The sequence below is a fragment of the Mus caroli genome, unplaced genomic scaffold (genome assembly GCF_978045245.1).
Source record: "Mus caroli unplaced genomic scaffold, Mus_caroli_1 scaffold_11, whole genome shotgun sequence".
NCBI lineage: Eukaryota > Metazoa > Chordata > Mammalia > Rodentia > Muridae > Mus > Mus caroli.
In genome coordinates this window covers 35,450,336-35,465,673 of record NW_028227266.1, presented here as the reverse complement: position 1 = coordinate 35,465,673, position 15,338 = coordinate 35,450,336, and the positions used below count along the sequence as shown (strand labels likewise).

Genomic DNA, 15,338 nt, shown 5'->3' with positions numbered 1-15,338 from the left:
CATAAGGGAAATTGGTCTGAAGTTCTCTTTGTTGGATCTTTCTGTAGTTTAGGTATCAGAGTAATTGTGGCTTCATAGAATGAGGGGGTAGAGTTTCTTCTACTTCTATTTTGTGGAATAGTTTGTGCAGAACTGGAATTAGATCTTCTTTGAAGGTCTGGTAGAACTCTGCACTAAATCCATCTGGTCCTGGGCTTTTTTTGGCTGGGAGACTATTAATGACTGATTCTATTTCTTTAGGGGATATGGGACTGTTGAGATCGTTAAATTGATCCTGATTTAAATGTGGTACCTGGTATTTGTCTAGAAATTTGTCCATTTCATCTAGGTTTTCCAGTTTTGTTGAGTATAGCCTTTTGTAGAAGGATCTGATGGTGTTTTGGATTTCTTCAGGATCTGTTGTTATGTCTCCCTTTTCATTTCTGATTTTGTTACTTAGGATGTTGTCCCTGTGCCGTCTAGTCAGTCTAGCTAAGAGTTTATCTATCTTGTTGATTTTCTCAACGAACCAACTCCTTGTTTGGTTAATTCTTTGAATAGTTCTTCTTTTTTCCACTTGGTTGATTTCACCCCTGAGTTTGATTATTTCCTGCTGTCTACTCCACTAGGGTGAATTTTCTTCCTTTTTTTCTAGATCTTTTAGATGTGTTGTCAAGCTGCTAGTGTGTGCTCTCTCCAGTTTCTTTTTGGAGGCACTCAGAGCTATGAGTTTCCCTCTTAGAAATGCATTCATTGTGTCCCATAGGTTTGGGTATGTTGTGGCTTCATTTTCATTAAACTCTAAAAAGTCTTTCATTTATTTCTTTATTCCTTCCTTGACCAAGGTATCATTGCGAAGAGTGTTATTCAGTTTCCACGTGAATGTTGGCTTTCCATTTTTTATGTTGTTATTGAAGATCAGCCTTAGTCCATGGTGGTCTGATATGATGCATGGGACAATTTTAATATTTTTGTATCTGTTGAGCCCAGTTTTCTGACCAATTATATAATCAATTTTGGAGAAGTTCCATGAGGTCCTGAGAAGAAGGTATATCCTTTTGATTTAGGATAAAATATTCTATAGATATCTGTTAAGTCCATTTGTTTCATAACTTCTGTTAGTTTCACTGTGTCCCTGTTTAGTTTCTGTTTCCATGATCTGTCCATTGATGAAATTGTTGTGTTCAAATCTCCCACTATTATTGTGTGAGGTGCAATGTGTGCTTTGAGCTTTACTAAAGTGTCTTTAATGAATGTGGCTGCCCTTGTATTTGGAGCATAGATATTCAGAATTGAGAGTTCCTCTTGGAGAATTTTACCTTTGATGAGTATGAAGTGTCCCTCCTTGATTTTTTTGATAACTTTGGGCTGGGAATCAATTTTATTTGATATTAGAATGGCTACTCCAGCTTGTTTCTTCAGACTGTTTGCTTGGAAAATTGTTTTCCAGCCTTTCACTCTGAGGTAGTGTCTGTCTTTTTCCCTGAGATGGGTTTCCTGTAAGCAGCAGAATGTTGGGTCCTGTTTGTGTAGCCAGTCTGTTAGTCTATGTCTTTTTATTGGGGAATTGAGTGCATTGATATTAAGAGATATTAAGGAAACGTAATTGTTGCTTCCTTTTATTTTTGTTGTTAGAGTTGGCATTCTGTTCTTGTGGCAGTCTTCTTTTTGGTTTGTTAAGGGATTAATTTCTTGCTTTTTCTAGGTCGTGATTTCTGTCCTTGTATTGGTTTTTTTTCTCTTATTATCCTTTGAAGGGCTGGATCCTGGAAAGATAATGTATGAATTTGGTTTTGCCTTGGAATACTTTTGATTCTCCATCTATGGTAATTGAGAGTTTTCTGGGTATAGTAGCCTGGGCTGGCATTTGTGTTCTCTTAGTGTCTGTATAACATCTGTCCAGGCTCTTCTTGTTTACATAGTCTCTGGTGAAAAGTCTGGTGTAATTCTGATAGGCCTGCCTGTATATGTTACTTGACCTTTCTCCCTTACTGCTTTTAATATTCTATCTTTCTTTAGTGCATTTGATGTTCTGTTTATTATGTGTCGGGTGGAATTTCTTTTCTGGTCCAGTCTATTTGGAGTTCTGTAGGCTTCTTGTATGATCATGGGCATGTCTTTCTTTAGGTTTGGGAAGTTTTCTTCTATTATTTTGTTGAAGATATTTGCTGGTCCTTTAAGTTGAAAATCTTCATTCTCATCTACTCCTGTTATCCATAGGTTTGGTCTTCTCATTTTGTCCTGTATTTCCTGGATGTTTTGAGTTAGGATCCTTTTGCATTTTGTATTTTCTTTGATTGTTGTGCTGATGTTCTCTATGGAATCTTCAGCACCTGAGATTCTCTCTTCCATCTCTTGTATTCTGTTGCTGATGCTTGCATCTATGGTTCCAGATTTCTTTCCTAGGGTTTCTATCTCCATTGTTGCCTCACTTTGGGTTTTGTTTATTGTGTCTACTTCCCTTTTTAGGTCTAGTATTGTTTTGTTCGTTTCCATCACCTGTTTGTATGTGTTTTCCTGTTTCTCTTTAAGGACTTCTACCTGTTTTGTTGTGTCTTCCTGTTTTTCTTTAAAGACTTGTAACTCTTTAGCAGTGTTCTCCTGTATTTCTTTAAGTGAGTTATTAAAGTCCTTCTTGATGTCCTCTACCATCATCATGAGATATGCTTTTAAATCCGGGTCTAGATTTTCGGTTGCATTGGGGTGCCCAGGACTAGGTGGGGTGGGAGTGCTGCCTTCTGATGATGGTGAGTGGTCCTGATTTCTGTTAGTAGGATTCTTACGTTTGCCTTTCGCCATCTGGTAATCTCTGAAGCTAGCTGTTATAGTTGTCTCTGGTTAGAGCTTGTTCCTCAGGTGACTCTGTTAGCCTCTATTAGCAGACCTGTTAGGGTAGCTCTCTCCTTAGTTTCAGTGGTCAGAGTATTCACTGCAAGCAAGCTCTCTTCTTGCAGGGAAGGTGCCCAGATATCTGGTGTTCGGACCTGCCTCCTGGCTGAAGTTGTGTTCCACTCACCAGAAGTCTTAGGATCCCATGGGGAATCCTGTGTGGGTCCTTTCGGGTGTCCGGAGATTCCGTGGGCAAGGCACCCAGGTGCTGGAGTGGACAGGAAGGGACTTCTGCCCCAGCTCAGGCCGGGTTTTCTGCGTCCCTAGTTAATGCACTCTCAGGTCCTGGGCGATTGGATTGGAGCAGACTCTGTGTTCCACTCACCAGATGTCTTAGGATCCCATGGGGAATCCTGTGTGGGTCCTTGTGGATGTTTGGAGTCTCCGCAGCAAGGCACCCCTATCTATCAGTATTTGAGTAAGAGGGAGTAATTCTTGCTCTTAAATAATGAACTTTATTTCAAATGCTATAAAAAGGCTAAGAAAAAAAAACTAAAATTGTTAGAGCTTGTTCATTAGAGTTTTGCTCTATCCATGAGCAATTTGAATATGTATGTGTGTAAATTGGTTAGAGCTTGCTCAAAAGCTTGCTCTATCTAATAAATGTGTGTATATAAAATGGGTAGAGCTTGCTCGATAGAGATTTGAAAGTAAACCCAGTGTATGAATGTGTGACTGTATAATTTATGCATGTACATAAGGATGTACATATATGTACGTGTGTATATATGTATGAATGCATGTGTATTATGTTCTTGGAGCTTCCTTTTTGGAGCTTAATTGTGGAAGCCGGCTTTGCTTCAAGTATGTGTGTGCTTGACCTTTTTTCTCCCATTTTTTCTCTCTAATTGCTGGCCACTAATAGTGGTAGTCATTAAGAGTGTTTGTGTGTGTGTGTGTTTGTGTGTGTGGAGGGGTCTGTATTTAATTTTTTTATTCCTTTTTCTTTAACACTAATAGTTGGCCACTATCAGTGACAGCTCCTGCTAAATACTATTAATAGTAGCTTAAGTTGCTTGGCAGCATCACAGGCCCATTCTCTTTCTTTTCTCATGTCATCTGCCACTATCAGTAGAGGATAAATTCTCATGCCATCAACACCAGTATTTCCCTCCTCCCTTTCTCTATACAATCACTTCCCACTACCAGCAGAGACCAACTGCTATCAGAACCAACCTGAATCACCAACACCATATGCACTCTGTGTCAAGTTTACCCTATGAGGTGAAAGCTGACCTTCAATAAGAACATAGTATTTTGAAATGTATATTATTTATTTAATGTATAACACAGCAGTTTTATTAGCCATGCAGAATCTAGGACTAAGAGAACAAATACTCAAAACTTACAAAATGAAGACACAAACACAAACAGTTCCCCTGGTCTTCCCACTTGACAAAATTGACAAAAGAGGAAGAAATGACACAGGGATAAGAATTTCCACTTAATTTGTATTGCAACATTTATTGATGCCTAGCCATTCCTGAACAATTTTACAACTGTGCATCAGTACCGACAAAAAGTCATCCATTCTGAAGGACATGCAAATATTTATTATTTAAATTTTGGTTCATGAATTACACTAGAGACTGCTTATATATGAATATCCTCTGAGCTTCAGAATATGGAGAAAGAAGGAAAGAAAGTCAATTGTATGGTTGATATCACTTTGGCTTTTATTGTGCTAAATTGTCATTTATTCTTTCTCTCACACAGCCCCAATTCAACCTCATTTAATAATTGTTCACACTTATATGTACTGTCCTCCTCCTCTTCCTCCTTCTCTTTCTTCTTCTTCTGATTTCATGGCATTCGTCTCTTTACCATAACCATTCCAAATCATCAAAAAGATTGGTCCTGCGTCTGACACTGAACTTGCCTCCTCCCTCTGCTTAAATGTTCAGTGGAGGACCCTGTCCTCAGTAAGGTCACCTGCCATCTGCTCAGAGATATTCCTACCAGTCAACTCAAGATAATAATATAATGGTCTGCAATTAAAATTGCATTTGCTCAAGATATTGCATATCATTTCCTAATACAAACTCACAGACACAAAAATTATTTTTAACCCTCTTACTTGTGTATAGCCTTTTGAAATCTCAAGCATATTCACCTTTCTTCAGAGCTATATTGTTTTTTAATTTTTTTAAACTCACAATCAAAGCTGGGCTAAACAAATCAACATAAATAAGAGTCCCAAGGGCAGACAAAAGAGTCAAGAGACTGTTCCCAAAGTTAGGGAACCATCAAAACACCAAGCTAACTTCTGCAACATATATTCAGACGACTTGGAATCACATGAAGACCACTTCTTTCTGTGAGTTCATATTTCTCCTGCTTAGTTGATTCAGTGGGCCAAGTTTTCTCAGCACCCTCTAACCCCTCTGAGTCCTATAATTTTTCCAACCACTCATCCTTGGGATTCTCCAAACTCCTAAGAGAAGGAACTAATGAAGACCTCCAATTTGGACTCTCTCTCTACATACTGACTGGATGTACTTTTGTTGTTTGATGGAAGTCTACAAGTCTTGATTTCTACAATGGGATGTGTGCTCGGTTTATATTTACTCCTCTAGTAAACTACATCGTTTAATGTACTACTCTGGGTTGGAATGAAAGTGGAAATTATTAAAGGGAAAGAAAAGAGTACTAAAAAATTAGTATTATATGATTTGTTTGAGTAAAAGACAAAATTTCTCTACTGATAACTAGTAAACTTGCTCAGTCATATTCTACACAATGGAGACATAACAGGTACTTATACACAAATGCCCTCACATCCATGAGGGAAATATTTAATATAGGTTCCCTTTACCATAAATAATCTAAATTGTTCCATTTCTGGTCGGAGACCACTGAAATAACAACAAACTCAACAACCCCTCTTTACTAAACTGCTATAAGACTATAGAAAAAAAAAAAAAGACCAATTGTTTGTTGGGTTTATTGTTGGGTTGGTTGGTTGGTGGGTTGGTTGGTTGGTTGGTTGCTTGGTTGGATGAATGGTTTTGATAACACAGTCTCCTTACATAACAATACTGAGTTGGAACTCACTATGCAGGTCAGGAAGGCCTTGAACTTGGTGATTTTCATGCCTCAGATGCCAATCTGTAGGATTACATTACATGTCACCACAACTGGCAGTATTTTTATTCATTTATTTATTTGCTTGTTTCTTTTGTTTGTATGTATATTTGTTTGCTTTCTCTGTATAGGCTCTTAAGAACATAAAGTAGCTGAGCCTGGTGATACATCCCTATAATACTAGCAAGTGTAGATACTAAGTTCAAGACCTATGCAGACTCCATAAAGTGATTATAGTCAGCATACTTTGAGAACTTGTTTCAAATACAAAAGTAAAAATAGGAATGGTTATATATAGTGCAATGATGAAGCAATTCATAGCATAAAAGTCCTGTCTTTAACAGGGGGCACATAAAGCTTGAAAATTGTATTTTTAACCAATGTATCAATTGCTTAATTCTAACATAAAAATTCATTAAATAATGCAACTTTATAGATGGCTTGAACAAGTAGAGATGATTTTCTTGTAGCTCTGGAGGCTAAAAGTCCATCATTAATTGTGGGTTCTGTTACTTCTAAGACTTCTTTATTTGGTTTACAGATGCCTGTGCTTTTGCTGCGTTCTCACCTGGTTCTTCCTATGTGTATGCTCATTCTGGATCTATATCTGTTCTCATTTTATTATAAGGACACTAGTAAGTTTGGCTTAAGGCCCATCTTAACATCACAAATTTACTTATATGAGTCTTAAATGGTTACCATCCTTAAGAGCCCAGTACTGTGATTGTCAGTCCACTGTCCTGGAGAATGGGGCACCTACAATAACTCCTGCAGGAACATACCTACATGTTAACCACTATTCTGCAAGAAAGTGAAGACAGTGTGGACCTGCACTACGACAGAAATACCATGATATGTGAGACTCAACATTGTGTTTCATATCATAAAGAGACAAAAAAGAAGCTGTCAACCTAATGCATGAAATCACAAACTGCTTAGAATTTTATTGAAAGGATTAAATCATATGTACATGTACAATCCTATTTTGCAGATGGCTCAACAATTTATACTGTCCTCAGAAAGAAGTCCTTAAATATATACATTAGCCTGTGCTTGAGTCTCAGACACAATGACCTAATATGTATGACTACTGGTTACCTTGATTTCTTGGGTATTATTGATTTTCATTAAATTAGCAAATAAGTAAATATTTAAGAATGGTACTATTTCTTCAATAAAATCTGTTCAAAATGAACTCATGAGACCTGGTGCTTGTCTAGCATGAGAATAGGCTACATTCAATCCCAATAGTACAAAAAAAAGTATATTCCCTTAACTATTTTTTCATTTTTTTATTTTTTTAATTAGGTATTTTCTTCATTTACATTTCCAATGCTACCCCCAAAAGTCCCTCAAACCCTCCCCCCACTCCCCCCCTCTACTCCCACTTCTTGGCCCTGGCATTCCCCTGTACTGAGGCATATAAAGTTTGCAAGACCAATGGGCCTCTCTTTCCACTGATGGCCGACTAGGTCAACTTCTGATACTTATGCAGCTAGAGACACGAGCTCCTGGGGATACTGGTTAGTTCATGTTGCTGTTCCACCTATAGGGTTTCAGACCCCTTTAGCTCCATGGGTACTTTCTCTGGCTCCTCCATCGGGGACCCTGTGATCCATCCAATAGCTGACTGTGAGCATCCACTTCTGTGTTTGCAAGGCCCTGGCATAGGCTCACAAGAGACAGCTATATCAGGGTCCTTTCAGCAAAATCTTGCTAGTGTTTGATACAATTTGCAAAACACATTAAACTCAAGAAGAACAAAGACGAAAATGTGGACACTTTGCTCTTTCTTAGAAATGGGAACAAAACACCCATGGAAGGAGTTACAGAGACAAAGATTGGAGCTGAGATGAAAGGATGAACCATCTAGTGACTGCCATACCCGGGGATCCATCCCATATTTTTTAATGTTGTTTTTTTCTCCATATGTTGATTCCTATGTTTTATATGTGCCAAATTATATTTGCATTCTATATTATAGTTCAAATTGATCTTACAACTTTTAACAATACATATGGATCTTACATGAATATCTATAGATCGTAAATGCTCCTGAATTAATTCAAAGTATGTATTAACAGAAATTCTTCCCTAAATCCATTGCAGTAACTCTAAAACCAATACCTATAATCATGTGCTTACACAGACACTACTACTTGCAGCTATGTTGCAACTACTAGCAGATCATCATCAACCTGAAGTTTACAGGTTTACAGTCAAATGTTGTAAAGAATGGAGTAGTGGTGCATGCATACAATCTCAGTACTCAAAAGATAAAGTCAAGAGGATCATCATAGCTCACCCCACCCCTACCCCCGGGCTGCACACCTTAATCTTTCTCAAGGCAAAGAAAGACATAAATCAGCAGTGAAAGGCTATTGAGTATCAAAGAAATGTTGAGCATGAGAAGTTATATGAGAAAAGAACATGTTTATGTATCTGTAATATGACAGTATATAGCGTTTTAAATGTGCATCATTTATTTCATGTGTACCACAACGTTTTATTATTAGCTGTCCATAATCTAAGACTGAGAAAACAAGAGTCAAAATCTACAGAATCCAGACTCAAACCCAAACCCATTACACTGTTGTTTAGATTTGACACAACTAAATGAGGACACAAAGAAATGAGATCAAGGGATTCCCAACTAACACCTATTGCTGTTTCAGCTGACACTGAGCAAACATTGATCCACTTTCTCCTATGTTTATCATTAGACAGTAAGACAAGAAGCATTATCCTGTCTACTGGACAAGAAAAGTTTTTCTTTAAGTTTTTTGTTTTATGAATTGTACTACAAATTGTTCATGGGACCTAGATTATTTATAAATGAGCATAGATTGAACTTCAGAATAAAAGAGAAGAAAGAAAAGGCTTTCTGTTGTTTGTTTGATATCACCAAGAGTTTTATTGTGCTAGTTTGCATCCATTATTTTCCCTTGCAATGTCTCTGTTCAACTCCATATTAATTATTCTTCACACTCATATGAACATCCTTTGACTTAGCCTTCTCCCATACCATTCATCTATTTCCCAAAACAATTCCTATTCATCTTCAAGATTGTTGTAGCCTCTAAAATTCTACTAGGCTTATCTTTCTGCCTAGATATTCTGTAGGCCAAGCTGTATTCAGCCAAGTTATCTGCCACCTCCTCAGAAAGAGAGCCTCCTAACAGCCAGCACAAAAACATAGGACAGTTAGTCTCAGTAGTTACATTCCTCCAGGGCATTTTGTATCATTTTTTCCATACAAATTCACAGACACAAACACTATTCTTTTTTAAACAACTTACAGGTTTGTACCATTATGAGATCATAAGTATCATTAGCCTTCTAAACAATATATTTTACTATTGAACCAAAATCTAGATATTTTGTTGTCTAAAATAAGATAGGCCCTCAGTTTATATTTGATTTTAAATAAACTCCATCATTATATATAGAAACTTTATGACATAATGAAAAGAAAATCATAAAAGGGAAAATACCAAGTGCTAATAAATAGTGGTAATGTAATTTATTTGAGGAAAAAAACAAGATACCTTTAACAATAACTAGTAAACTTGCTTAGTCAAATTCTTTGCAATGAAGACATGGAAGGTCCTTATATTCACATGCCCACCCTAAGGTCCATAAAGGAAAAACCTAATATAGGTTCCCTGTATCCTGAATGACCTAACCGATTGTTCACAGCAAACTCATCAATTTCAGTTTACCAAACTTAGATTATAGAGAAAAGACAAGAGTGAATAGGGCATTTTCCCTCCAACCTTCATCTTTTGGAGAAACGAATGACCCTTTTAAAATGAAATCTACAAATATTCCCAGAGAGTTATTGACTGAATAAATCAGACTATTTTTCTCTAAGATTACTGAAATCAGTATCTCTATGGAAGTGCAACATAGTATTTCTAGATGTACTCTAATCAAACATACTACCATTGTGCTTATGATGTAGCTCAATGAAAAAAATTTAGCATTAAAGAAATGAATAAACACCCTAAAACACACACACAGCTAAAATATATTTTTAAAAGTACATTTAAAAAAATATCATGATTTTACCATTTCTGTGTATAATATCATTGAGTATTTTCAACTTAAATTCTTGTGATTTTTAAGACTACAGTTTACTATACAGGTAGATTACTGCAAAATGTATTTGTTAAATTTTCAATACTGAAAAGAGATAATATAAGATTTTGGAAAATTACAAAATAACCTATTCTCTCTTCACTTAAAGGATAGTGGATCAATCATCTGAAACTGCCTTTACTTCTGAATATTTCTTTTTTTTTACTTTGTAGCTGACATTATTTTAAGTAACATTGGTTTGACTAAAATAATAAGATGAAGACAGTCATTAGTAATTGTTGGCAATAAGAAGCTATGTTTGAATTCTCAGTTCTAAAACTCCTATAGAGCAAAATATCAATACTTATTATTTTGCTATCAAAATTACTGACAGTCCCATTTCATTAAAGTAGCAACAGATACAAATAACTCTCATCACTATTAGGGTTGAAAATCATCTAGAAATTACCACCAGAATAAAGGTAAAAGAAGTAAATTACATAACTATATATGAAATAAGAGGGACTAGGAAAAGTTGAAATATTATTAAATCTAAGCATTGCCCACAGAACCTGGTGAGGTATGAGATGAACATGTACAACATATTGAATAATTATTAATATGCTTGAGCTTCAAAACAAAATTAAACATGAAAATAAAATACATAAAAATAAAATTATGTATCTTCAGTGAAACTCTCATAGCATTCTAATTATTCTTGTCAACATTTTCCAAGATTGTTGTACATTATTTGCATTTTTTCCTTTTCAGGCAGATCTGGGACATGTTTAATTAATTACATAAACCTTATTTGCCAATTACATATCACAATAAACCAATATGCCTTGTGAGACTTTTCTTAAAGAGACATTAGCACACATAATTTATGCCACATGGGGCACCAATGATAGACAAAAGAAATGATTTTAAGTCTAGCCTTGTGAATCAATGAGATTAATAAAGTCATTCTGAGGAATTGGTGAAATTTTATCCATAATTTACTGAATTTTACACAATATTACATAATTTTGATTCTATAATATTCTGACCATTATTTGGATTATTTGGATTTGGAGTGCTTTTACTCATTTTTGCCATTGAAGCTTTTCAAAACTGGTTCAAATCCAGGGCCTTATGCTTATAAACAAATGCTCTCATACTGAGTTATTCATTCAGTCCTCTCCATTATTGTAAATCTGATATACCATAAGGGTTTCCTCTCATATCAAACACAGATTCTTCTTAGATAAGCATTCTTTTCTTCAAAGTTTGTCTCAGTGCAATGTGGACATCCTTATTCCTTAAACTATAAATAAAAGGATTCAACATTGGGCCCACAATGGTGTAAAATATGGTAGATATTTTATCATCATCCACTGATGCACTAGAAGGTTTAAGATACATGAATGCTGAAGCTCCATAGAAAAGAGAAACAGCTATGAAATGGGAGCCACAGGTCCTGAAGGCTTTTGACCTACCTTCTGCAGAATGGATGCTGAGGATGTTGGAAAGGATCAAGGTGTAAGAAATAAAAATAGTCAATGTGGGAACTATGACATTGACACCCACAACAATGAAAACTACCAGTTCATTGATGTAGGTGCTTGTGCAGGACAGCTTCAGGAGAGGGGGTATGTCACACATGTAATGATTAATGATGTGGCCTTCACAGAAGGTGAGTCTCAGCATGCAAACAATGTGGGCTATGGCACCCACAAGCCCCATCACATACATCCCCACTGTCATCAAGAGGCAGACCTGATGGGACATGGTGACCTGGTAAAGCAGTGGCTTACAGATGGCAGCATATCTGTCATAGGCCATTGCTGTCAAAATGTAGCATTCATCAATAACAAAGAAGCAGAAGAAAAAGAGCTGAGTCATACACTCTGCATGAGAGATGATGTTTTGCTTCACAAAACCCACCAGCATTTTGGGTGTTATGACAGTGGAGTAGCAGAAATCAATAAAGGAAAGGTTGAAGAGAAAATAGTACATGGGGGTGTGCAGATGAGGATTCAAAACAATCAGAATAATCAATCCCAGGTTCCCCACCATGGAGACCACATAGATTCCCAAGAAGAGGAAAAAGAGAGGCATCTGGAGCTCTGGCTGCTGTGTTAAGCCCAGCAGGATAAACTCCTTCACAGAAGAGTCATTGCTGAAGGCCATTCTTCCCAATGTCATGTCTAAGTGAGAATAGTAAAAATAGTAACATTAGAATAAAATCCCAGCCCTCTCCCACCAACATCCTTAAAATGACACAAAGAACCATCATGGAAGAATACAAGTAACCCCATCCTTGTTGGCACTGGTTTTCAATATCTAAATGGCTTATTGTATAAAACAAAATATATAAAGACAAACCACTTCTTTGAGAATATTATTCAGGGAACCAATGATTACTTTTGCTTCTGTAGCATCTTTGTTCTCCTTCTACAATGACATTTACCTTCCAAGTGATAATCTCATAAGAAGGGACAAGGTACATCAGCAATTCAAAGGCTCACACAGATTTTCTTAACAGGGGAAACAAACAGACAAGCAAGTGCACCTTCAATACTTACCTTTGTACATGAGGACCTCAAAAGTGAATTTACTACCTTTTTTTCTCTACTCTTAGACTGGCAAAAAAACAAGAAACAACAACAAAAAACATTTCTTTCTGTTGTTACTACATTTCACTTTCTGGTGATGAGGAAAATTAATTTAGGACTGGTGAAGTCAGACCTCTCATTTCTCCAGATTAAGAAAAGCCATGATTCTACATTATCATTTTTGTGGTGGCTTTTCCAGGAATGTCTTTTCTAGTCCAGAGGTTGGTAAATAGCATCTACTGATATCTCAAGTGTCTGCTGATTGGGACCCAAGAGAATTTTACAAGTTTGTATTCTTAGGGACCTGATTAAAAATTGGAAGGATTCTGTTTCCCAGTATTTTACCCTCAGAAATCAGACTTTATTTCTATGGATATTACAGATTAGTTCAATAGTGATGTCATTACCATATTAGAGTATATAAAATTATGTTTAATTTTTATTCTTTGAATTTTGTAAATATATACAATGTGATTTGATTCATTTACCATATTGCTTCTCCTACAATCACTTCCCCATCCTCTTTCCATTATCCCTTCATCTTTTTTTTATTTTTTTCTCATTTTTTTAACCCACTGATTCCATTCAGAACTGCCACTATGTATATAAGTATACTGATACCTATGGAAGTTTAAGTGCCCTCTCAAGGGCCATCCAAATTTTTTGAGATTAACTCTGTTTCTCCCAGTAACTACCAATTGTTAATACTTTTTCAGCTAGAGGTGAAATTTTATGACCATATCCTCTTTCAATGCCTGTGATTTACTTGACTTTATATAGGTCTTATATATACTATGGAGACAACTGTGGGTTCATTTGATCAGTGAATCTGTTGAGTCCCGAAAATATTGTTTTAGTGTATTTATTTATCATCTTGGTCTCTTACAATCTGTCCATTCATATTTTCCTTATAATCCCTGTAACTTGGGTGAAGGGATGGAGATCCTATTTGGGACTGAACACTCCCAGATTCTTAATCACTGCCTCGTTCCATTATGGATGTTTGTATTAATCACTATCTCCTGCCAAAGGAAGCATCTCTGATGAAGAAGAGAGGTGTACTTATCTACAGGTGTAATGTATAATGAAAATTTATTAAGAGTTTAGTCAGTTTAATACTATATCCATAGCTGAAAAACAGTCTTAAGTACTGCTCCAGGGCCTGTCACCTATCTAGTCTCAGGGTGTTGGCTACAAGAACTATATTAATTTCTGCCTATGAAGCAAGCCTGAAATACAAACAAAAAGTGGTTGTTAACTCCAAATAACACTGGTAACAGTATGGCATAAGAAGGTATATCCTGCTAGCTCAGCCATTATTGTAGCTTTCAGAATTCCCAGCCATGTAAAATAGATTATTAACTGTGATGAGATGCTTAGACATTAAGCACTATAGAAGCTAGACAACAGGAATAATGTTTCTAGGCAGATACAAGATTTATTTCTCCACATTATGACTCGAGTATATGGTATCTTCACCAATAATATTTCACAATCAAGTTATGGGCATAATCAAGAACAATGAAAATAGTCTGAAATATTGGGGGAAGGGAACTATGGAATGGAACACAACATCAAACAACTCAAAAAAGGTAGCCTAAAAGCCCTGATATTTGTTTTTATTAGGTAGTGTGTAGTATCTAGGAGAAACACTGTCTCACAATTATAGGATAACTTCACTTAAACCCCTTTTATACATGAGTATATTTTTGAAAGTTTGTACAATATTATGCTTACACATAATTTTTCAAATATCCTTAATGTTAGTTATCCCTACTCATAGTCATTTCTTGATTCTACCATCCTACCTCCTGTCCTACTCAATCCTTCCTGCTCTGTTATTCTCCAGTAGTCCTGGATATCACCAGTGCTCTGGATTTAAATATATTTTATTTCTGGTAATGTAGGCACTCTCTAAATAGAAGAGCAGGAAAGCACGTCATGTATACATGGATTCTCCATATTTTCTTTCACAAGGTAAAATCCTATATGTTTGCTTAGACTGTTAAATCGGGATTAGACAAAGAATCTAAACAGTCCCATAGACCCTAAGGAAATAGCAGTAGTCATTAAAATCACCCCAAACAAAAAATGCTCAGGGACAAGTGATTTTAGTGAAGAATTCTATCAGATCTTTGAAGAAGACCTAATACCAACACTTCCCAAACTATTCCACAAAATAGAAACAGAAAGAATGCTGCCTAATTAGTTTATGAAGCCACAATTATGCTGATAACTAAACCACACAAAAGACCAACAAAGAAAGAGAACTTTAGAACAATTCCCCTTAAGAACACTGATGCAAAAAATACTCAATGAAATTCTCATAAACTGAATCAAAGAACACAACAAATGATCATTTACCATGATCAAGTAGGCTTCAACTCAGGCATGCAGGGATGGTTCAGTATAAGGAAATCCATCAAAGTAATCCATTATAGAAACAAACTCAAAGGCCTTTAACAAAATACAACACTACTTCATGTTAAAAGTCTTGAAAATATCAGGAATTCAAGGTATATAGCTAAGCATAATAAAAGCACTATACAGTAATACCATATCTAACATCAAATTAAGTGGAGAGAAACTTGAAACAATCTCACTACAATCAAGAACAAGACAAAGCTGCCCACTCTCTCACTATCTATTCAATATAGTACTTGATGTTCTAGCTAGAGAAATTAGACAACAAAAGGAGGTTAAAGCGAT

The 15,338-nt window shown here is 36.1% G+C and overlaps 1 protein-coding gene and 1 pseudogene across 1 annotated transcript; one reads left to right on the top strand and one right to left on the bottom strand.

Moving 5' to 3' along the window:
• Positions 1-15,338, top strand: part of LOC110301523 (glyceraldehyde-3-phosphate dehydrogenase pseudogene) — a 318,538-nt pseudogene that overhangs the window by 43,784 nt on the left and 259,416 nt on the right.
• On the bottom strand, positions 11,275-12,609 carry LOC110301919 (olfactory receptor 8B8-like). The gene is made up of 2 exons (XM_021172639.2): positions 12,600-12,609; positions 11,275-12,221 (listed from the first exon to the last, which is right to left on the bottom strand). Exons 1-2 carry the CDS (start codon positions 12,607-12,609, stop codon positions 11,275-11,277), a joined length of 957 nt encoding a protein of 318 aa, XP_021028298.2.